The sequence below is a fragment of the Parasteatoda tepidariorum genome, chromosome 7 (genome assembly GCF_982258835.1).
Source record: "Parasteatoda tepidariorum strain Cologne lab strain chromosome 7, Ptep-v5.0, whole genome shotgun sequence".
Lineage (NCBI taxonomy): Eukaryota > Metazoa > Arthropoda > Arachnida > Araneae > Theridiidae > Parasteatoda > Parasteatoda tepidariorum.
The window spans coordinates 63,077,653-63,102,807 of NC_141761.1; the positions used below are offsets into that span (position 1 = coordinate 63,077,653).

The 25,155-nt window shown below is 26.3% G+C and overlaps 1 protein-coding gene across 4 annotated transcripts in view; it reads left to right on the forward strand.

Annotated features, from left to right (window-relative positions):
• Positions 1 to 16,924, forward strand: part of LOC107456131 (uncharacterized) — a 36,565-nt gene extending 19,641 nt beyond the window's left edge. For all 4 annotated transcript variants that reach the window (XM_087167941.1, XM_087167938.1, XM_087167939.1 and 1 more), the window contains exons 5-7: positions 3,654 to 3,779; positions 8,894 to 9,011; positions 14,424 to 16,924. In XM_087167941.1, coding sequence (XP_087024067.1) covers positions 3,654 to 3,779; positions 8,894 to 9,011; positions 14,424 to 14,701 — 522 coding nt within the window. In that variant the 3' untranslated portion in view covers positions 14,702 to 16,924. The remainder of the gene's footprint in view (positions 1 to 3,653; positions 3,780 to 8,893; positions 9,012 to 14,423) is intronic.
• Positions 16,925 to 25,155: the final 8,231 nt, after the last annotated feature.

The following is a 25,155-nucleotide window of genomic DNA, read 5'->3' on the forward strand; positions in this document are numbered from 1 at the left end:
ATTATCTATCTTCAAATATAAGTTTTTGGCAAGTTCAATTGCCAGACATTTTTTTAAGGGTGAGCTACGAAAACCTCCCGTGATTTGCCTTATGGCAAGGAGATTAACCCAGAATCCATTCACCAGTAAGGATATTTTACGTCAGCACTGTGGTCGGTGCGAGACGAGTGCGGATTTGAATCGACCAGCCATCGCTGTATTTCGAACCCGATTTCCTCATTGGGAGGCCCCCATGGCACCATTAATATTATTTAAATAAATTGGTGCAATATCTTTCGACCTTTATCTTCCCATTATTTTCAGAAATCAGAGATATCAGTTTAGTTAACTTTTTCGTGGCTTTGTCTCTCAAATTATTAGATGTTAAAGATTTATTAAAATATATCAATGCCAAAAGTAATTAAACTAGGCTAGATTAATTTTTGCTACAGGGTTTCGATTTCAACATAAGAGTTTAATTTTTTATCTATTATATTTAAATTGAACTTTATAAGTAACTAATTACATTGGTTTTATTTAAAAAAAAAGAAGAAAACTAGAATCGCATTGTCTTTGTAAAGCTGGAAAAAATATTACATGCCACGTGGTGTTTCATTTATTTTATTTATATATGGTCTGAATTTTATTTTGTTACTCGTATCCTCAATAAAAAAAATTCTGAGATGAATAACTTTTTTTTTAAATAAAAATGCACCTTTAAAAATTTTTTTTGTTAGTCATAAAATGTTTACATATCCAAAATGAAAAAGTAAAAAACTCATTTTTATAACCTTCATACACGCAACATTTCACATCTTCAATGAAATGAAGAAAAAGAAATGTCAACATTGTGTACCTGAAAACCATTTTCCAGATGTCTTATCTCTAAAACTCTTCCTAAATTTGTTGGCTTTAACTAGGTGTATTTCAACATTACATACAAAGAGTGCCTTATCTTAAATCCACTTTAAAATAAAAATGTTCGCTCTTTGCCTTATCTATTATGAACGGTGAGGACGGGTTTTTTTGTTATGTTCTGCAAATAAAGAAGTAAGCATTCTGACATCTTGAAATGAGAGTTTAAAAAGAAATAATAATACCTAAAACATATTTCGGAGAAATAAAGACAGAGCAACAACCGGTATTTTTCCTTGACCATAGTGCAAGTATTCCTGATAACGCACCTTTACTTGTGAAACCAAGATAGCAGCGCATGTTAGTTCAATTTCAAAATCAATTACAGGTCTGTTTTCGTCTTTAAATTCGCTGCGTTTGCCATCGACTTTAAATAAAAACAGTAAGTAAACAATTAAGTTCGAAGCATACGCAATCGACTTTAAATAGAAACAGTAAGCAAAAATTTAAGTTTGATTAATTCACAATCGACATTAAATAAAAGAGGTAAGAAAGCAATTAATTTTGCAGAATAATTCTTAATTCTTAAAATAAAAAGTCTTAAAATGCAAAACAATTCTTAAAATTAACTAAATGTAGCTTAAGGATTATTAAACATTTTGACGAATCTGCCTAAGTCTTTAGAAAAATTTTGACTAATAAATAACATAATTATTAATTATTCCAGCTATCTACACTAGCCCAATATTGACATTTTCCCTTCTATCATCTTCGTAAATATTTAAATATTATATAAAAAGTAACATTGTAATATTGTTATATAACATCTGGGTATGAAATTTCAGATGAAGTATGAAGTGTATGGGTATGAAGTTACTTGCTAGACTAAAACATTTGCTCGAAACTATTTTCACAAAAAATGTGAAATTTTTTTAAAATTTTATCTAATGTAGTTTAACCAATTAAACGCCAGTATTCTCTTTTGTTCCCTTTTAAAAAAAATAATAACTGGTAAATTTTTTATTTCATTGTTAGTATCAATCTTACAGACTCTCTAAATTGCTATGAAATTACCAAAGTTTCAGAAAATATTTTCCTTGTGGTAAAAAAAGATGTTAGAGCGATGTGTTACAATTTTATTAAACAAGAATTGAAGGAATTTTGTCTACCACTAAATACAAATAATTTAAATAGATACATCAAAGGTCAGACAGATAAATACTTAATTTCTAATAAAATTCTTAAAAATTCAGCTTTAGTTCACTGCAGCTGAAAATGACAATTCGTAACAGCTCCAAATATTGGAGAGTCTGATCTTGAAAGAGTAAGACTTTCGTATCCACCATAATGTATTAAAATGTAAATTTGATACGCCCGGCGGCTGAGTGTATAGCACTTTTGTGTCGCAGATCCGGGGTTCTATCCCCTTGCCAGGCAGGGTTGACTTGGCATTTCCTCAAACATACTTGGGAACTAAACACTGTGGATTCTGAGTTCGGCTGACCACTCAATCGAAATATCTGCTCCAGCACCCTAGAGTCCAAGGTCAAGAAAATTGGGATGGGAACAGTTGGCCTTGGCCCCACCCTGAACTGTCGAACCACTGAGTTTAATTTTATATGGTTGATTCAGAAATTATTTCATTGTCAGGTTCTAAGCCAAATTTTTAGTTCAGTGAATAAAATAACAGATCATATAAAACACAAATGTGCTACAACTTTTCCCACAAGGCTCTTCTCTCATCATTATGAAAAAAGAGTTCGGCAGGTAAATGGTTAACAAACTCTTTGGCAGTGAAAACCATAAAAATTGAAACTAAAGCTGTAGACTAGTACGAAATGTTAAAATTTGGAGTAAATTTAGGAAACTCGTTAAACACTCATCACTGTTCAAATTCTTCTGCATATGAGTCCATGTTATTGAAAAACTGATCTAGATTAGAGTATTAATTTGAATTTTGACCCCTCTGATAACATATCCACTTGTTTATTAAGGAAATTTGGATTTAATTACACGAATAGTTTCTTTTTGTCTTTTATATAAATTCAAATACCAGAATTATTACTAGCATTTTTTTTTTGTTTTTTTTTTTTTGAAATGAAAACCAAAAAGGGGCTGGAAAAAAATGCGCAGATGTCATCACATCTGATGGCATAGTCGTTTTGTGATCCATATTTTAGATCATATTTTTATTAATCTCCCTCTTAAAGTCTGAAAAGCTCGCCATTTTTAGTATTTGTCCATGATAAACTCTGGAGAAAATAGGACAGTTGGTAGCATAATATTTTACAAGACAAAATTTATTCGCAAACACTAAATATTTGGTCTCCAATGGCGAGCTAGCGAATAAAAATTTAGCACCTTGATATTATATTATATTATATTATATTATATTATATTATATTATATTATATTATATTATATTATATTATATTATATTATATTATATTATATTATATTATATTATATTATATTATATTATATTATATTATATTATATTATATTATATTATATTATATTATATTATATTATATTATATTATATTATATTATATTACATTAAAATTTTTTTAATTATATTCATAACAATTGTGTACAGTAAAAAAATCTAATTCTCTTTTGTTTTATTAAGTTAACTTCCACTAAATGTAATATTAGTATCTGATTTTCAAGTTGCTTAAAGAAATTACTTTAAACAAAAAATTTGAAAAAATTATATGGTCATTTTTTTATCCATACTACGTTTCGTTAAAGTTTAATGCATTCAGATTTCCCTCTAAAAAGAGTGTGTATTTATTGATTATCTATAATTTGTTTCAGACCACAAGTCGTAGAGTTGGTATGACCTGTTCCAATTGTTCAACTACTGATACGACGTTATGGAGACGAAATACACAGGGGGAGCCAGTTTGCAACGCCTGTGGATTGTATTACAAATTACACCAAGTATATACATTTATTCAACATTTCATGTGATATTATCATTAATGTTTTTTTTTTACAATCACAAATTTAATATCATAAATATTCTAAATTTCCATGAAAGGAAATTACAGGGAAATGTGAAAAGTTGATTATGCATCTGTAAATTGACCCATGCTATCAAGAACCGAATTTATCTTATTCAAAAGGTGGCAAAACCTCTGTAATGCTGTCTATCTTGTATGTTGATTACTGAAATGAGTCAAATTTCTTAAGAGTGTTGTTGAATACTATACGAAACCCTTAATAAGTGGATGGGGAATAATATATATATATATATATATATATATATATATATATATATATATATATATATATATATATATATATATATATATATATATATATATATAATTTTTTTTTTGAATTGGTGAAATAGCATTTAAAACTAGCTTAAAGTCCTTTCTGAGTTGACTATTTTGAATAGCTATTAAAGGACTTTTATGACCAACATATTTTTGAAGATAATAAAATAAATTTACAATTGCTGAAATAAATATATTTTTAAATTTATAAATTGGGAATACGTTATTGTGTATTGATATTTTGAGATACTATTTACAATTAATAACTGGCAAGCATCACTAAAAATTATGTATGTTCGTTTTTTTATCTTAGTCATTTTAGCAATTATGTAGCAAATTGTTATTCCTTCTGCAGTTAATTTCCATTCTAAAAGTGCATGATGTATTTGCTAAATAAGATTTTTAAAGTCATGTTAAAAATTTAATTACTTTTACTAATGTAATTATCTATCTACTTTAATTGATAAAAAACATGATCATGATGAAAAACATGAAAAATATGCTTCTTTGCAAGATTTAGAAAAAGTTAGGCTATCATATTGGGGAAAAAGGATCTATACTAGAGCAACATTATATATGAAATTATTAAAAAAATTATCCACCCCCTCTCCTCCATAAGTGGATCAGCAATGTATGCTGACTACTGAAATATTGCATAAATGGTTCACAAGTGGTCAACTTACGCAGGTTACACTATGCTATTATTATTCATTAATATTCAGCATAACAATAATTTCAAAAGCATAGCTTTTATCATTGTTTGTTAGTTTCTTCAACTTCTAATATTTTTTTCACTCAATTACTTTTCAACTTATTTACTTTTTCACTCAATTTTCCTTCACTTACTTTAACTAATGTTCAGTGCTGTGTAATTCCCTCTCTTTGTACTATATTTCTATTAATGCCACTTTAATTTTACATCAAATAGTCGCATATTTACTATGTGGATAGAAGTTATAGTGAAATATTTTTTTTTTCATATTTAAAAGATGCTGGGCCGCTTACTCTGTAATTTTAAGCTCTCTTGAAAAAAGATCATGCGATAATTTAAAATTTTAAATGAGTTTTTTTAGGCAGCTAGCAAAAATTTTTAAAAAAGGAAAATAAAAATTAAATTACTTTAAGACACATTAAACTATAAAAACTTATTGTTACACTTATCTTTGCTTATAAAATGTAGTATGTATACTATTGATTTCATATGCTCATTTTTTAGGAAAAATCTTAAAAGGATTTTAAATATTTAATGATTATAGATCATTTTTAGATTTTACAAGACTTAAGTGTCTTGTATAAAGCATTTTACACTGTTTAAAACCGGAAAATTAAGTGTTTTTTTTTCATACCATTTTGTATAGAACATAATGCATATTGTACTTTTCCATACATTATTTGTGTTAGGAAGTAAGCAAAAATTACTCTTCTGAACATAAGAAAGTTTGCAAAGATTCTACTAATTAATAAATATTTTTTCTGTTATTTTCAAATTATACCTGAATATTATGAGACAGTTAGTCATTTAATAAGCATCACTAAAAATTGTTTAAATGTTATAAATCTCAAAAAATTCTAGAAGGACCTTTATAAAAGCATTAATTGTAATTGGAGCATTTATATAATTTATAATGTCACTTGTTCTATGATGGCAAAGAATAATTAGAAAAACTCATTAAATTTCCCCTGCTTTCTAAAATTATCAGTTTATTAATTGATTAAATCGTGTCCAAATTTACATTATTTTTGAAATGAACATTTTTGTTAACAACCTAATTTTTTTTAAATTATTATTTTTATGCACATTTATATTAAAAAGTCGTCACTTTAAATGCTCGTTAGATATTGAAAAATTGTTAATCTATTTATTTTTATAAAGTATTTATACAATATTTTCTTATAAACTTAAAATACTAAGTTGAATATCTTTCAATGATCTTCAAGATTTAATGAAAATTACTACAGCAACAAAAACAGAACAGCAAAAACGAAAATAATAATTAATATAAAAACAGTTTGTTTAAAATAAAAGTCTATGAACTTGAACAAAATTCTGGATCTAATTCCGATAAAAAGTACCGGCACCGGTAACTTCTACCGTAAAATCAATTTTTACAGGAGCATATTACGGGACAAAAAGTCTGATGTACCGTAATTTTTAAATTAATAATTATTAAAAAATCATTGAATCATTCTATGAAATAAATATTACTGTAAGAATTAAGGTATTACTTTGAACTGTAAAAATGGGTTCAACGATAGAATGGATTTTACGGATGATTCCCCTAAAGTGCCAGTACATTATACCGTAATTTGATCCAGAATTTCCTACAGTGTTGCTTTACGAATATTCACGCTAAGTATAAACTATCAGAAAAATTCAGTCTAAGTTGAACCATAAAACTGATACTTTTGTTTATGTAATTAGACTGTAAAATATCAGTAACAAAGAGTTTTTTTTTAATGTAACGGGCCAAAAATGTCCGTTTGATTTTGTTCATGTAATTAAGCTGTAAAATATCAGAAACAAAGAAGTTTTTTTTTTAAATGTAATAGACCAAAGATGTCCGTTTAATTTTGTTCATGTAATTAAGCTGTGAAATATCAGTAACAAAGAGGTTTTTTTTAATGCAGCTCAAAGTTTTTTTTTTCTAAGCTGGGTAACCGTCTTACTAAGTTTAAGTCCTAACTGCCAAAGTCTTAATAAGGTGAAGAAATCTCTGTCTTTTCCTTTACTGTAATAAACACATTTAAATAATGCTTGAAATATTGAACAACTTGAAAACTCCCATAAGTTTAAAATCCAAAAATATTCTTAACGTGGCTTATTTTCTTAGAATAAAAAACGATGTTTCAAAGTTAGTAAAAAATAAATAAAACAAAATAAAATAAAGATATTGTGAAAGTCTCAATTTCAGTATTTTTCTCCATTTTATTTATGTAATTTTTAATTGCACTGTAAAAATTGTATTATAAATAGAATTTCAATGATTAGACAAAATCATTGATCGCAAACATTTATATAATTATATTTTCTGCTATTGAAAAAAAAGTAATAACTCAAAATTATAAACTTGTTTTGTTAGAATAATATTAAGTAAAATATCATTACAATTACAAAAAACGTTTTTTAAACACACATGAATTGAAATTCAATTCTAAAAACTGCCATTTCTTGTTATGGATGTTTATTTAAGAAATCTTATGTATTAAATGACTGGTATTAAGTTTAAGTTGCTAATGCATTAAGTATTTATGAAAACAATTATTTACAATGAAAATAAGAAATTTCACAAAAAATTGAAAATGGGATGATAAGTAAAAATAAATGCTTACAACGTACTTCATTATTTCATGACGGTAATCAGAAGTACTGGTAACTGATTTGTAGAAAATAATGTTACGAGCATTTTACTTGTTAGGCAGATTAATAGTATGAAAAATAAAAGAAGTGTTTTAACCACATCATTTAAAGATAGATTCTTACTGTAATGGTATAATATATCTTTATTACACAATATCTATACATTTTTCATATGATACGCATAAATGTGACATATTACTATTAGAGGATATGTTTTTTTAATAATTGAAAATTACATGTAATTCATTCTGATTAATTGAAAACTACATTACGTTCAATTTTGTCGAGTCACCAGTTGCATATTATAATTATAAAATCATATTTTATACTTATTATTGCAGTAGAGCTAGACATTTCTTTTAACAAATACGTATGTATGAAATATTGATATTGTGCAAAATCATCATATGAAAGAACTATACATCAATATATCACACTCATACACATATATGGCTAAACATGTTAATATTCCCCCATATATATCACTCACAAATATATAGCAAATGCATATTTATATAATTAAACATAAAAATAGTAAACGTTAACATATCCATGAGAAAAAACTAGATATTAATATATCACACTCATACATCTGTAGCTAATCATGTTTATATTTACACAAACATATAGATTATTCGTAAATATATAGCACACGTGCTCTTATATAACTAAATATAAACATAGCTAAACATGCTAAACAAAAAGATTTTCATTGAATGTTTATAAACCAACAAACCATTACAAATATTTCATTAAATTAATGTCAATTCAGTATGTACTTACATAAACATGAACATTGCCAAACATTAACATATTCACGAGAAAAGAACTAGACATCAATATATCACACTCATACTTGCAAAGCTAAGCATGTTCATATTTACACATGCATATATAGTATTTTTAAATATATAGTACATATTACTAATAATATTAGTTCTTATATAACTGAATATAAACACAGCTAAACATGCTAAACAAAAAGACTTTCATTAAATGATCAACAAACCATTACAAATATTTCGTTAAATTGATATTAATTATCTTTTTATTTAAGCATGAAACATTACTAAATAAATTTGGTTCTGAAATTTTTTAAGCAGTAGATTTAAGTTATTAATAATTAATTTTTTATATCAATTTTTCAATTGTTTCAAACATTTTCTTTTTTTTCTATTTCAGCAGTTAAACAAACATGGATTCAAAAACGATTAAATTTAAAAAAAACTAGTGAAAATTAATAATTTAAATAATTTCCATGGTATTGTAAATTCCCTAAAATTAAACACTAATATTTAAATAATAATTGTTTGCCTAAGATTGTTTCATTTAATCAATAGTTTCTAGCTTTAATATAAAACCTTAAAACTTTGAAAAGATATATTAATAAAGTAATAAAATGTTCCACTAATTAGGTGAATCGGCCCATCTCAATGAGAAAGGATTCTATTCAGACAAGGAAAAGAAAGCCTAAAAGCAGTGGATCTTCATCCAAGGGAAAGGGACATTCATCAGGGATTGGCTCCAGCAATGGTGTGTTCTCTTTTATTAATATTATTAATTATTATTAAACATTTTTCACTTTATTATTATTATTAAACATTTTCATTTTTTAAATTACTACACTATAAAAGAATTCCTGATTAGATTACGGTAAAAAAATTAGTTTTCATGATTCCTGTACTTTTTACCGTAAATTCCATTTTTACTGGAACAAAAAATCTGATACACCATAATTTTTACAGTAATTATTACCTTAATTTTCAAATTTGCTATCTCTGATTTGTAAAAAAAATACTTTTAATACATATATATTAATGTAAAGAATATTCGTTTTTGATAAGGGCGTAAAAATTAAAGTAAATATCTTTTAATTAATATCCTAACTAATTATCTTACAAATAGCCAAGATCCTTTTATATAACATCCTTTTATATAACATATTGTTTAAAATAACATCAAAAAAGTAAGAAAAAATCGTTTAAAAATAAGAGAATAATATCACATGACCACACTGTAAAAAATTCCAATTCAAATTACGGTAAAAGTGTCGGCACTCGGAGTGATGGTACTTTTTACCATAATATCCATTTTACCGGAACAAAAAATCTGATGTACCGTAAATTTTGCAGTAATTATTAGCTATAAATCACTGAATTACTTTAATTAAGTAATTACTGTTAAAAAACGGTATAATATTTTATGGTAAAAAGCGATTTTGGGGTATAAATGGATTTTAAGATAAAATTGATTTTACGGATGATGCATTCATGCCCCCAAACTTATTACTGTAATTTGATCTAGAATTTTTTCAGCCTGGATAGTAAACGATGGATTTATTTGAATGTAGGGGTTTTTATTTCATAATATTTCATACTAAATTAAATGCCATTGTGATTTGTGAAAAATACGGTATCGAGTACCTCTGGAAAAAAATATATTTAGAATTTTGAATATTTTTCTTATAATATTTGGATTTTTACCAAACAAACACATATCTTATTTCTTTTAATTGATTTTTTCAAATATCAAGAGTTTGGTGCTTAATGGTGCACAAAGCTGATTACAACGGTGGTGCAAAATGGGGATCCCATTAATATGATCATGCCATTGGTAATAAAATTATGAATCCTAAGCTTCCGTATCCCCTTTGATCCTCAATGAGCTGTTGCATGATTACTTAAGTTAATTTTTTTCAATAGAGGTTTAATTTATATTTCCTGGGTATTTATATATTATAATTTTATATTAACTGGTATTTTATATGAATTTTTCGTTATATTACTAATTTGAACAGTTTAATAAGAAAAGCGATGAAGCTTTAAAGTCGTTTAGAAGAATCCTCGTATTTTTGTATATATAATACTTAGTTTTTACACTAAGAGTAACTTTTACTGCATTATAGACATTTACTAACATTTGAACATTGATATAACACATAAAATTGTATTTTGCTCAATTCCAATATTCTGCGATTTTAAGTAATTTTAATTACTGAAATAAAAAATTTAAAACATTCAAATTAATTTATAATTTGTCTTTAGTAAATATAAATAAATATAAATTAGTATTTTAGAAATAATGCCCGCGCAATACTTTCTTTTAATATACAGGGGTGATTGTGAGTCCAAGTCAAAATTCCGGAAAATTTCCTGAATTTGAAAAAAATAAACAAAAAAAAAAAAAACAGTTTAAATTTACAAATTAGAAAAAAATTTAAACAAGGTTTTTTTTCTTCCTTTTTCTCAATATTTCTTAGTTTACTAAAAATATATTTAAAATTTTACACATACTTATACCATTTACACATACCTATGATAACCTGGAGAAGTAAATAAAATTTACAAATATGTCTTTTTTTTTGAGTTTATGATTATAACAACTATTTAGTGATAAAAAATGAATACTAATCATGAATATAAGCTTATAAAGTATCTCTGTGGCTCTCCCTTACAAACAAATTAAATAAACTGTGTTTTTAAGTTCCACCTTTAAAAATTTGATTTCCGGAAAGTTAAGTGATCAATGATTTTTTGAAACGTCTGGACTTTCGATTTCCGGAAACTTCCGGATCACTGTTAGTGAAAAATCCGGAAATCAGGATTTTTTCCGGAGCACAATCAGCCCTGAATATATCATATACTCGTACATCTAAATTGTTATATTCCAGCATTCGTTGCCTCTTATTTTACTACAATAAAACGAACAGTTAATTAAAAATAAATTTAATTTGTTTGGTTGTGAAAATTGCGTTAGTAGCAATATACAACACAGCTTTTCCAATAAACAGTTTTAAAATTATTGTTGAGCAAAAACCAAATATTTTAATGCTTACACAGGATTTTTTCCACTCTGTATCATTATTTTACTGAATTATTTCTGCTGAGTTAACAAAAACGGGTCCCGTGACTCCATTTATGTTTGATTTTTAGATAGAGTTGTCATTTTAAAAATGGTCATTACATTTGATGTGTTCTAAGAAAATAAAACTTTAGAATGTTTTATTTACGTCCCCCTTTATTACTAACATAATTATTTTAGATCTATTGTTCTAATATCCATTTGATTTTTTTTAAAGATAAGATCCAATTACGCTTTTCAGTCTTATATAAACATTTCTTCTTTTCAATTGAACCTGTCCAAGTAAATTGACTTGCAGCTTCTTTTCTCATCTCTGTTACTTAATTCCTACTATTAATTCACACTTTACCTATATCTTGTTCAAATTTTCAATCGTTAATAAAATATTTTTTATTCATCCAATCAAATTAAAACACATTTCTTTGAACTTGTAGTGAATGACACTTGCACATTGTTTTCAAATATTAACTTCTTAATTAAATAGGGATGACCGGAAAACAAAATGGAATTTTCTGATTGGTTAAGAGTTAGTCATTGTTTTGAATTTTTCTATAAGTGATTCAGTTTTTCACATACTTGATATTAATACTGTTTTTTCAAATATTAATTCGTTAATTAAATAGAGATAACCGGAAAACAAAATGGAATTTTCTGATTGGTTAAGCGTTAGTCATTGTTTTGAATTTTAACTATAAGTGATTCAGTTTTTCACATATTTTAAAAATAGCATCAGTGATAATTTCTAACTTATAGCTCTATATGAACGAAAAATATTTTATTAATTTATCTTTGCTGTGTCAGATAAATTCAATAAATAACATTATATGGGAGCACGTGTGTCACCAAATTTAGACTTTTATAGTTGTCTGATACTACGCGCCTTTTTTTTTTCAATTCACACTCTCCATATATATATATATATATGTAAAATGTTGCAGTCGGACCGAGCAGGACAACAGACACAGGATTTTAATTAAATCAGAGTAACTTTTATTTGAACATTCTTAGTTGAGTGAGAGCGAAGAAGAGAAGTTTACTCCATCAGCAAACAGTCTTTCTGGTAGGGAAAATCTTGCAAAAAATCCTAAAATGTCTCTATTTAGGGAAAAGAGGGAAATCTCAGAACTTACAATTGGTTAATGAACTTGCTCGAGTGATTCCCACGGCTTAAAAGGGAAAAAAGATCTTTATTTAAATGTATGCATACTTTGGCTAAAAATAGATTTAGAAACAGGATGTGGCTTTTAAAAGTGTGAGAAAGTATTTCAAATAGAATAATTAATTAGTAATAAAGTAGGGGTTGTTTTATAGCAAAGAAACTAACATAAAAAGATTAATAAAAGCTTTTTATGTTACATCCCCCCTCGCCGAAAAATTTTGACTAATATCTAAAATTTTTTAAAATTATCCCTTTGCAAAACTTTCCCTATGATGACACAATTAAAATAAAAAAATAATAATAATATTTGCAATATCAACAAGATATAAAGTAACATGAATCATAAAAAAAAAACACACACTACTGTCAAAATGAAGTGTTAGATCTCCATTTTCAATAATTTTTTGTGATTAAGTTTTTTCAGTCTTTCTTGATAATCACAGTAAATAAAGTTATTATTCATACTAATACAATTAAAATAAACTTTTCACTTAAGACAAGAAAATCTATAAAAATTTTCTAAAATGTCTCTATTTAGGGAAAAGAGGGAAATCTCAGAACTTACAATTGGTTAATGAACTTGCTTGAGTGATTCCCACGGCTTAAAAGGGAAAAAAGATCTTTATTTAAATGTATGCATACTTTGGCTAAAAATAGATTTAGAAACAGGATGTGGCTTTTAAAAGTGTGAGAAAGTATTTCAAATAGAATAATTAATTAGTAATAAAGTAGGGGTTGTTTTATAGCAAAGAAACTAACATAAAAAGATTAATAAAAGCTTTTTATGTTACATATATATATATATATATATATATATATATATATATATATATATATCCAATTAACTGTAACCAATTTAATAACTCCAATTAACTGACTTTTTGTTATCGTTTTTCATTTTATTATTTTTAATACATTTTATTTGTTAAACTCTCTTAGAACTCTTAAAAAATCTGTTAAATTTACGGGGAAAAACGGTCAGCTGTTTTTAAAACCATTTATTTCAGAGAAATTACTGTTATTTAAAAACAGGTGCCTGCTATTTTAACAAAAAAATTCTGTTATTTTTCAAATTTTTTTTATGAAACACTGCTTTGCGTTAGGTGCGAGTCGAGAGTAGCATTCACATGGCTTGTCGAAGCTGGAATTCGAACCCGGCACACCTCATTGGGAGGCGAACGCTCTGTCATCTGACCTCTTCACTTTAGTTTCTCATTATGAAGAAAAATCATAAACTGTTTTAAACTTATTGTAATAACATAGAAGTGTAAAAACATTTGAAACTATAGTGGCACACCCGTATAAAAATTGGCAACTTAACTTACCAAAAACTTAGTTACATTTAAGGAAATATAACGATCAGGTAGAGTATCAATTTGAAAATAAAATAAAATTAAAATTTTATTCATATATATTTTCTTTATACCATAAACTAATTAGAATTGCATTTTATACCAGGAAATAATCATAAAATGATTTTTTAAAAAAAGGTAGAATTATCTTACGGTAAGCAAAACAGCCTGCAAAAAATAAAATTTGAACTGACAGCATTAAATCCGCAAGTGTTTAGGTTGAAAAACAGAGAAAAACAGTTTTGTCAACAAAACAGCTTTAAGCCGTCAAATGTACAGAGAAAATCGGTAAAAAGAACGGGAATTTTTCGCAGTGTATGGCTTTAACAGCTTTAAACGGTTTTGTTTTCTGCAAAAAATACGTTTTTCCTTTGTAACATTTACAGTTATTTTTTACAGTTTACGGAAAAGAAAACATTAATTTGAAATAAATGCTCGCATAGTTTACAACATTTATTCTAATAAAATTCTATAAACTGATGCAAATACAGCTTCTTTTGAGGAATAACTTTTGAATTTAATGCGAATTCATTATCTAGTTCGAATTTTTATTGAGATGTTTTTCTTGCACAGGATCTTCCAGCAAATCTCCGAGTGTCTCAACCACTAGCTCTACCTCATCTTATCTTCCACAGGTGAGCATGGAGGGGGACATGGGGGATGCCCCACCACACCACCGACTCGTCCACTCACCTCTCCTGCCAACGTCCGCAGCCTTATCTCAACAGCTGCCCCATTTTCCGCCCTTGGACTCCCCAAACGAAACGGGGGAAATCATTCTAGAAAATGGAATGGTTCTTGAAACAAACCCCTCTGTTATCAGTTTGGCCCCCAACAAACAGCAACTGTGATAATTCCAATCAGGGAGTTAAAAGGTCAATATTTTTTTCTCTTCCTTTTCGTGGTTTTCTCCTCTTCTTTCCTCAGTCACGTCGGCCTTATCTTTTTCACGTCAAGTTTACTACGGAAGCAAAAGTTTGAGATGTTTGGCGTTGAAAGAGGGATGTCATTATTTGATGTTTGAATTAGGTTGTGATTTTTGTACATCGTTCTTATTACATTATTGGCTGTGACAATAAATGAATTGTGTCAAAGGGATGACCAAATGAATTATAGTACAACAAAATCTATTTTATAATGAATTTAAAGTTATCTATACAAAAGCTGTTATATCATATTGATTTGGAGAAAAGAATAAGTGGTTAATCGATATTGCATTAAGAGTAATAACATCATGCTTAAAGCAATGAGTAATACCGAAGGAGCATGCTGAAATACGATTTATTTTATACTTTTATAAGTACAAATGTTTTTTAATAATACACACTTTTTATAAGCACGTTTTTAGAAATGTTTACTTGATTAGTATAAATATCATGATAAAACATACAAGTGAGAAATTTAAATTATCTTTCTTTCTTTGTACAATTTTGACAATTAAATCAATTTATTAAAACAAATGCTACATTCTACAGTTTAAAATAATTACATGCTTCCGTTAGGTAATTTTCTTACTTATTATTTTCTTACTTACTTTCTACTTATTAATCTTGCTTATTAAGTATTTATCAAATTTTATTAAACTCTTAAAGCATTTATCGAATAAAATAGCCCCATTTTTTTTAATTAATTCACTTAAATGTTAATTTTTCTCCTAAAAATTTGAAGAAAAAAAATTAACATCAAGTTATGTAGTGTATCTTACTTGCGTTATGATTTTTAGAGTTTAAAAAAATGAGTTTACAATAAAATTTTATTTTTCTACATAATGACTAATAAAAAACTTTTTAAATATGTGTCACAAATTCTAAATATTTCTAAAAATACTAATACTCTGATTTTTTTCAAATCAAAAGTTAAACGATTCCTTTTGTGTTTTATAAGAAATCAAACTAAGATTTTTTGAAGTCATAAAATTACAAATAAATTTATCGCCATAGAGATTGATTTTATTTTGTTTGTAAATAAGGCCCATTAGTGTCAAACATATTTTAGTGAAATGGTTTGCCTTTTATTATCATGTATGTACATAAATGTGAAGTACAAAAATTTCTCTTTACTGAAAAATATATTTCCTCGTATTAGTTTTGTATGTTTCTAGTCTTAATATAAAAAAAGTCATTTTTCGTGTTTAAACTAAACTTACTAGTATTACATTAAAACTATACCAAAGAACTTCTAGTCCCTGTATTAGAAAGATTAAGCACTCTCACTTAGCATTCGGCCTACTCTCGTTACTGTGTGGGCTCTGTGCAAGCTCTGTCGAGAACCAAGGTTGTTTTCTGGGAACTGCGCAGCGCAGAACTTGTTAGACGAGAGCGTGAGGGATGCTACATGACAGTGAGAAATCTCTTTACTGTCAGGACCTGTGATAATGAAACGTTCACAAGACGAGGCTTTGTCACCATGTCCACAAGCAGCTGTAAGACTGTCAAAAAATTAAGAGTTTATAACAAACATGTTATTGTTGAGAAATGAATAAATTTATGACGGCTCTTAAAAATCAACAATGGAACCAACGAAAGCTGACGTCGAGACTGAAAGTTTCTTATTTAGATTTTTATTATTGCCAAAGAATATTTTTTGCCTTTTGATATTTTTTCGTTGCTAATTAAGTTATTTTGTGAATGAATAAATTAAATACATAATAAGCTTGCAAATTAATAATAATAAATAATGTTCACAGTTTTTATAATAGTATGTTTACAATGTTTTTAATTGATGAAATAAAAGTTTTACAGTGATTTCAATGATTAAACTGTGTGCTTACAGTAGTGTTAATTGATCAAAAAGCATGCCTCCAGTCTTTTAAGTAGACGAAAAAGTATGGTCACAGTCCTTTGTTTAATCAAAAAAGTATGCTTAAAGTTCTTTTTATTGAAGAAATAGTGTGCTTAAAGCTTTTATGCTCTCTAAAAAGATCTTTTGTAACTAAAGAACATCCCTGGTATATTTTTTATGTAAATTTTTGGGATCAATGACTTGTGAGCATTTGGTCTCTATTTTTGTAAATAAGAAATTATTGATATTAATTCTTATTCTTGAATTTTTAAATAAAATAAATATTGTATGAATAGTGGGTTTGTTTATTAATCATTATATAAATACATGTTAAATATCCATCTGGATACTTGCAATTAATTTAAGCCATGTGGTTCGGTTCGCAATGAGTGGCAATTCTCCATGATTTTACAGCTAAACTTGCATCCATTACATACATACAAAAATCAAATCAATATTTTGTATGTAAGTTTTTTCTAACGTAAGATGATAATACGCAAAAATGTTTTGAATGGTTACGAAGATTTGTTTCATCAAATTTTGCGATTTTGTTTTGAAATTTAGAGTTAAAACGCATACAGTCAAAAGTTTCAAATTTATTTGATAAATACTAAAGAGTCAAAATTCTAAGTGCACAGAACTTTTTTGGCATTTCCTTTTAAAAATTATATTCTCAAAAATATTTAATGCATCTCATTGGAAATTTGATGCATTATTCAGAATAATACGCACTTTTCATATTATACATAAAAACTATTAAATATTCTAATAAATTTTCTATTTTAAAAAGAATCTTTAAATTTTAAAATTTTTTATGTGTCTATCATCTTATCAATTATAGATTAAAAACAATGTTAAGAAGGAAATTTATTAATCAATTTAATAACGGAAGAAAGTATAAGTACACTTAGAAAAAAAAGTATAGTAAAAACTATGATAATATGCTAAATTTTCCGTGTTTCTGGCTCTATGGGGACACCAAAAAACTCGTTAATTTTTACCTAATCACTTTTGTAATGATTTTGGTAACATGAACAATTAAATATTGTTTAATAATGTGTTATAAAATCCCGAAAACATGGTTAAATTTGTTAATGTTATATGGGGTTGCATAAAAAATATTTACTTCGTTAAATTTACTTTTCAGTTTTTTTTTTAATCAAATGTGTGGTATTACGAATCATAATTTTGAAAAGCAAAATTTCCGGCAAACCATGACCATGAGAACGGAAAAATAAAAAATGAATGATTTAAATAAAGTATATTTTAGTTTTCATTACCAGAATTATGTTTTTTTTTCTTCCAGAAATGACATTATTGTTCAGTACCAGAGTTTATTCTCTGTGAAGAAAAATGAAAAATCTCTTTTATCATTTATCATTTTAAAATAAATATCTTTTATCATTTTAAAATACCAGACGACTGTTTTTCGTTACTAATTTCTTTAATAAGCTTCTTTTTCAATACTGCGTCTAATTCAGTTTTAGGGTGGTTGTTCCAATTGTCCATCACGAGGTCCAATTTCTTTCTTTTATCGTCAAACCTTTGTCATCACTCCTCAAAATTTAGATTTATTTGAATACAAATAAAAAGGAGGTAAATACTTTGAATTAATAAAATAATCAAATTTTTGCACTATCAGAAATAAAACGCTCACTTTTGACTATTCAGAAATCCTTGAGCTTTGTTTCGTTAATATTGAGAATCATTTCATCACAAAATCACGTGATTTGTGACAAAGAACGAATTCTCACATCTATGACGAAAATGCTTCCTCTACTCGGAACCTCATCGCCTTGCATTGTGAGTAATTGTTAACTAGAGTGACGAAATGTTTACTTTCTTTAGAAGAAATTCGTTTCTTCGAAGAAGTGACCATAAACAAGTAACAAAGTGACAGTTAAACATAACAAAGTGACGAAAAAACAAAGGCAAGGTTCACTCAAACCATATACCAAAAAACGGCTTCCTTAAAATCGAAGCAAGTTTCGTGAAATTTGAGCATCCAATTTTTACAGTGTAGAGGTTGTCCATATCAACGTCTATAATATAATCAACCACTTCGTAATCTTTCTTGTTCTTGGCGATAAACAGATCTTAACACCAAAAGTTAAAAATCTTATTGATTTAAAAAATTTCTATTTTTTTCTTTCAAAAAAGTATTCCCATGTATATATATATATATATATATATATATATATATATATATATATATATATATATATATATATACAGTACCCTTCCAAATTATTAGGGACACTTAAAATTTCGAAAAAAATTGTCATTTTTCAAAATGTCATAACTTTTTTCAAAAATGAATCAATTTTCATAAAAATTTCTGGATATCATGTTCAGGTCTTCTACTTTCACCTAAAAGTTACTAATTAAATTTATCTAAATTTTTTGCAAACATTTACACTTTACAAAGCACTTTTTTTTAAAAAAAAAAATTCAAGTCTGATAAGTTGCTACTTCGTAACAAAATTTTTCGCATAAAAATTATTACTTACACATTAAAGTACAAGTCATAAAATTTAAAACGCGCTAACGTAAATGACTTTACGATTTGTTTTGACCGAGATATGAGATTTTCATAATTTTTTGCCATTTATAGTGAAAAGTGAGTTGCGGCAGTATTTTTGGGGAAAGAAACCTGGAATAGCCCAGATATTATTGCAAAAGCAAGAGCTTGTATTAAAAGTATGCCGCGAAGAATAAACGCAGTTATACAAGCAAAAGGACATGTTACAAAATATTAAGGTTTTTTTATTATATTTGATTTTGTAAAAATGCTTTTGAATTTTATAATAAAGTTGAATTTCTTGAGTCGTTTTTTAAAATTTTATTGCAAATTTATAAATAATGTTCTTGTTTGTAATAATGTTTTAAATAAAAAAAACTTAATTAATCCGAATAGGAAAGTTTCAAAAAAAAAATAATACTAAATAATAAATAATTTTCGAATTCACATTAATTTCGTTTTCACTATAAATGACAAAAAAATTTCAAAATCTCATATCTCAGTCACAAAAAATCGTAATGTCATTTACTTTAGCTCGTTTTAAAGTTAATGACTTGTACTTTAATGTGTAAATAATAATTTTTATGCAAAAAATTTTGTTACGAAGTAGCAACTTGTCAGACTTGACATTTATTTCATAAAAAACATTGCTTTGTTCAAAAGTGCAAACTTTTGCAAAAAATTGAGATAAATTAAATTGATAATTTTTATGTGAAAGTAGAAGATCTGAACATGATATCCTGAAATTTTTATGAAAATTGATTCATTTTTGAAAAAGTTATGACACTTTGAAAAATGACAATTTTTTAGAAATTTTAAGTGTCCCTAATAATTTGGAAGGGTACTGTATATATATATATATATATATATATATATATATATATATATATATATATATATATATATATATATATATATATATATATATATATATATATATATATATATATATATATATATATATATATATATATATATATATATATATATATATATATATATATATACACTTTTGTATTGATATATTTTACTCTGGCTATATTGGCAATATTAGAAAGCACTCCTTTTTGTGGATATAATCGTGTGAGCTGATGAAGAAATTATATCTTCTCTTTATTTTGTTTTCCGGATTTTGAATAAAAAATTTTTTATAATATTTAAATATCTTTAAAAATAATTTTATATTAAAGATTTTTCTTCTTCTCTTGTCATTAATCTTTATTATTTTCAATATTTTCTCAATATTTTAAGTTATTTTAACTTAAACTGATACTGAATAGTAAACCATTACTGCTTCATCTTGCAGATTATTGATTACAACAAGATTACGTTTCAACTTATCTTCATAGCGACACATTGTTAAAATACCCGTATTTAAATTATAAAGTTGCAACGACGTTGGTGATTAGAACATAAAGCAATATCAGTAAGACGTCATAGAACTTAAATACCAGAGCCACTATATACCTGAGAGAGTCATGAGTCAAGTAACTTAATCTAATCAAGATATAATGATAGTTAATCTAATCTAATGATGATAAGCCAGCTACGCTAATCTCGATTCATTCAGTTATACGAAACTATATTTTGATATGAATTAAATTTATATTTATTTACACTCTGGTAATTTTCTCACAAAATTTATACATGAGCAATTTTATTTAATAATTTTCTTATTTTTATGAGAAACTTATTTAAAAACTAGAATTTAAAAACTTCATGATTTAATAGAATTTAAAATCTTCACGATTGTGTAATTGTTTATAAAAATGAAGATACGAGAAATAGTTAAAATATATCTAAATGTTGTACAATTATAAACGATATAATAAATAGATGAATATTGAAGCTCTGTAAATTTGAGAATTTACAGAGCTTCAATAGTTATTCAGGGACCCTTCTGAATAACTATTGATCTAATGCTCGGATCCTTACTTTCCTGGACTCAAAGCCAATGGTTCCAGGAGGTGACCTCAAATATGCTAATTAATTTGCGCAGACGACATTTTAAGTTACGAAATCAGACTCAAAATCACACTCTCTCTGAATAAACAGAGCCATTTTCCCGGCGGATTCAGATTTCTAACCCGCAAAATGTACATCAAATCGTTTATCACATTTTAATGATAGGTATTATTCTTTGACCACAGATTTTTATTTTGTCATGTAAAAGTACATCCTTTAAAATGATGTTAAGAAATGTACACTCTATGATTCACAAATATTTGAACTGTCATTAAATAAAATGATACAAAGTAATAAATATTTACAAAAAGTTATTTTTGGCCTGGAATGAACTTTGTATAAACGAATTGTACCAACTATGAGCAAAAATTTTTCAATACGCTTAAAAAGTTCGCAAGATGTAACGAAGTACGCAAAAAGTAAAACTAACATTATGGGGTCCAAAGTTTGAACTGCTCTCCTGTCCAAACTATTAGGACGATATTTCCCAGATTACTGCTACCCCATATATTTTGGGAGTCAGAAATCCGAATCCGTCAAAAAAAGTTATGTTTATTCAGAAAAAATACGTTTTTGTGTCTGATTTCGTAACTTAAAATATCATCTTCTCTAAATTAGCATGCTTGAGAGAACGTCTTCGAACCATTAATATTGAGTCCTAGAACATGAAGATCCCATCATTAGATCAAAAATTATTCAAACGAGTCCATTTTTTATTTTGTGCTCTGAACGTTTAAATGTAGTGGGAATGATTTCATGTTTGCCAACATTTCACGCTTTTAAAATTTCTTCCACATAAGTCTTATATTAAAATAAACATGATTTTAAGAATTAATATATTTATTAGATGAGGATTTTCGACTTACTTCAGAAATAATTTTGCAGCAAAATGTATTTTAAAAACTATGCTATGTAGTGCCACAAAAGTAATTTTTGACATAAATATTTCAAAACTTTACAAAAATTAGTGAAATAGTTGAATAATTTTTTTAAAGTTCAGCGTACCAACATACTGATTCAATAAATGATACGAAGATTTAAGGTTTTATTTTTTTACTATCAGTTTGATTAGTATATTCAAGAAAACATAAATGAAATTATTTTTTGCCTTTCCGGTTTAACAAATGCGTGACAAATAAGATATTTTACTTATTAACTTAGACACGTTTACTTAACTGGACAAATTTAGTTTCGTTAACGGAACATGTCTCGTTGTATTGTATTAATTTAATTATTATATTTAATTTTTATCATAATGTTGACGCATGTTTTTATGTTAAAATGCAAACAATAGAAAAAATTCAAATATATTAATTATGTGCGTAAGGGAATATGAAAAAAAATATAAATAGTTAAATACAAAATTTAAAATATAAAACCAAATACAACAGAGATATCTAAAATTATTGTACAAATAATACATAAATACCGTAGATACAAGCACAAATATTTAAAATATTTGGTAATTTAAAATGTTTATTGAAACTTGATGACTCGAAGAGAGATGATATGATAAAGTTCTTTTTAAGCAAAGTATGTATAGGGTGTTCCGAAACGGCCACTCTTAATATGCATTTTTAGGATTATTGTAAAAAAGGGAAGCTAAAATTTATACACATTGGGTATCACAAGCTAATAAAATCGAAAACGCTATCAAAATCTGACAAATCCCAATACAGGAAAGTGGATGTAATAAACGTCAACACAGATGTAATTGGAGACTGAATTTTGAAGGCTGTGTCTTAATTGTTTTTCTTTTCTTCTTTATTTTGTGTCTGAAAGTAAATCGACGATTACGCCTTTCCTAATTCCTGGTACAAAATAGCAAACGAATATTTTTTAAAAAAGAGTTATAGTTTGTAAATAATTTCCCGTTCATTCATCGGGCATCGCAACTATAAATCAGGCACCACAAATATAAATTTTTGTTCACACATTCTGCTTAAAACAGTTGGCTTTATAGTTACAAGAGAAAAAAATACAATGCAAAGTTGCTGCATGAAATAAAAATGTTGTATTTTCTATTTCAATATTCCACATTTTGAAGTAATAGGGTGAAATCAGTTCTATTTCTTGACGCAAGATGGCGCACTAAACTGATAATGCTTTGAAATGGATAAACATTTCCTACTCAGTTTACTTAAGTGATCAACTCTTTATTATATTATATTAAAAATAATTTTTTAACGGGAGGGAATTTAAAATGTGACGAAAAGAATTCAGTATTTATAACTGTATAAAAAGTAAAGGTATTATATTTCATACAGTACAAATGAAAATATTGAAATTAATTAACGGAATTTTCAATTTAATACCTAAATTATCGTATGTTCATAACTTATAAACGAAAACGTATATTTATAACTTATATATTATAAACGAAAAGACTGGATTAACGATACATACGAATCAATATTTAAAAAATTATTAAAATAGGGAAATGAGAACCAAGTGTAGATTAAAAGGTACAAAAATTATCAATAGTTTTGATATTTACAACGCTAGTTTATGATTTAGATACACATATAATAAGGTGTAATATTTTCATAAAAGGGAAAGGGAGAATTAACAGTCTTTTGTGTTCAAAATCCAGTTTTCTGGGACACCCTCAGTTTTAATAATTTGTTTGCAACCGTAGCTATTGAGAAGAATAAATATATGTATAATTAGTGATTAAAAAAAGTTACCCATAACAGATGCAAAATATAGAATTTAATATATATTCTCATTACAATTTGGTTAGATAAAAATGGAGAAAGATATGTCGTCAACCTGAAATTCCAAATTACCCTTAAGAAAAAAAAAAACTTTTTTCTGTTTTTTTAATTAAGTTAATTACAAAAATTCAATGTTTTAAGTTAAATATTATATATTTTATTGCACACTTATTAAATCGAAAATTAATTATCTTAGACAGGATTAAATTAGAACAAATAAAAATTAGGAAAATTAGGAAATTAAAAATATTTTGGAGAAAAAATATGCTTGGAATTCATTTTTTCTTGTATATCGAAAAGTTTTTAGATTTGTTGAAAATTTATTTGATTCTGCTTTCCCCAATTTCATTAAAGATAGAAACAAATTTAAGTTAAAATGAATTTGAAAAAAAAAAAATTTTTTTTAGCTTGCTTTTTCCTTATAGAATTTATAAGATGAGAATGGAATGTTCATAAGACAATTTTATTTCATTTCTTAAAACGATAATTTTTTCAAAAAAAAAAAAAAAAAAAAAAAAATTCAATCGTATAATATTTGCCACAGTTTTTACATTCTTTGTACTTGATTTAGAATATAAATGAAGGTTTATATAAATTATTTTCGAAATTTTCTCAATTATTTTAACGACAAGGAAACGTTTTCAAAAGCACCGATTTTTAGCTAACAGTTTACATGTTTACATTTTTAATCTTTTTCGTTAGATAAATTAAGATCTTTGATTTATTTGTTACTTTTTGAAAGAATTAAAAACAAAACTACTGTTTTTTAATAATCAGCTATAATGATAGCTCAAACTGTTAATAATTAATGCTCAAATTATGCTTATTATTCATTCAAATATTAATAATAGGCATCAATTTTTGAAAAAACCACCTGAGTTAAAAGCAATATTATTAATCACGCAAACTCATTGGGAGCCATATGTAATCTTATGTATTAATTTTTTAGTTAAATCATTTACCGTTGCAGGTGATCAAAATCGTAAACTATCACTTCTCGATCGCTGAGCGAGTTAATTGTTTTAAAATGTCAGACGGCTAAAAACTTTAATTCATAAATAACACCTGGATAATTTTTTAAGCACTGATGTGGAAATAATTGTTTTGATTTTCCATAAAATATTAATTCATCTTTAATTTTTAGAAATCGTGAAGTTTGCAACGCTGTTAAATTAATTGTATGCTAGCTTAAATTTCAGAAAATTTTAGATTTTTTTTTCTGATATTGATAAGATGTTAATGATGAACTTTATCAATTATGGATTTTGAGCTTTGTCAGGGTTTTTGTTAATTTACTCTTTTGTGATTAGATTTGTATTGG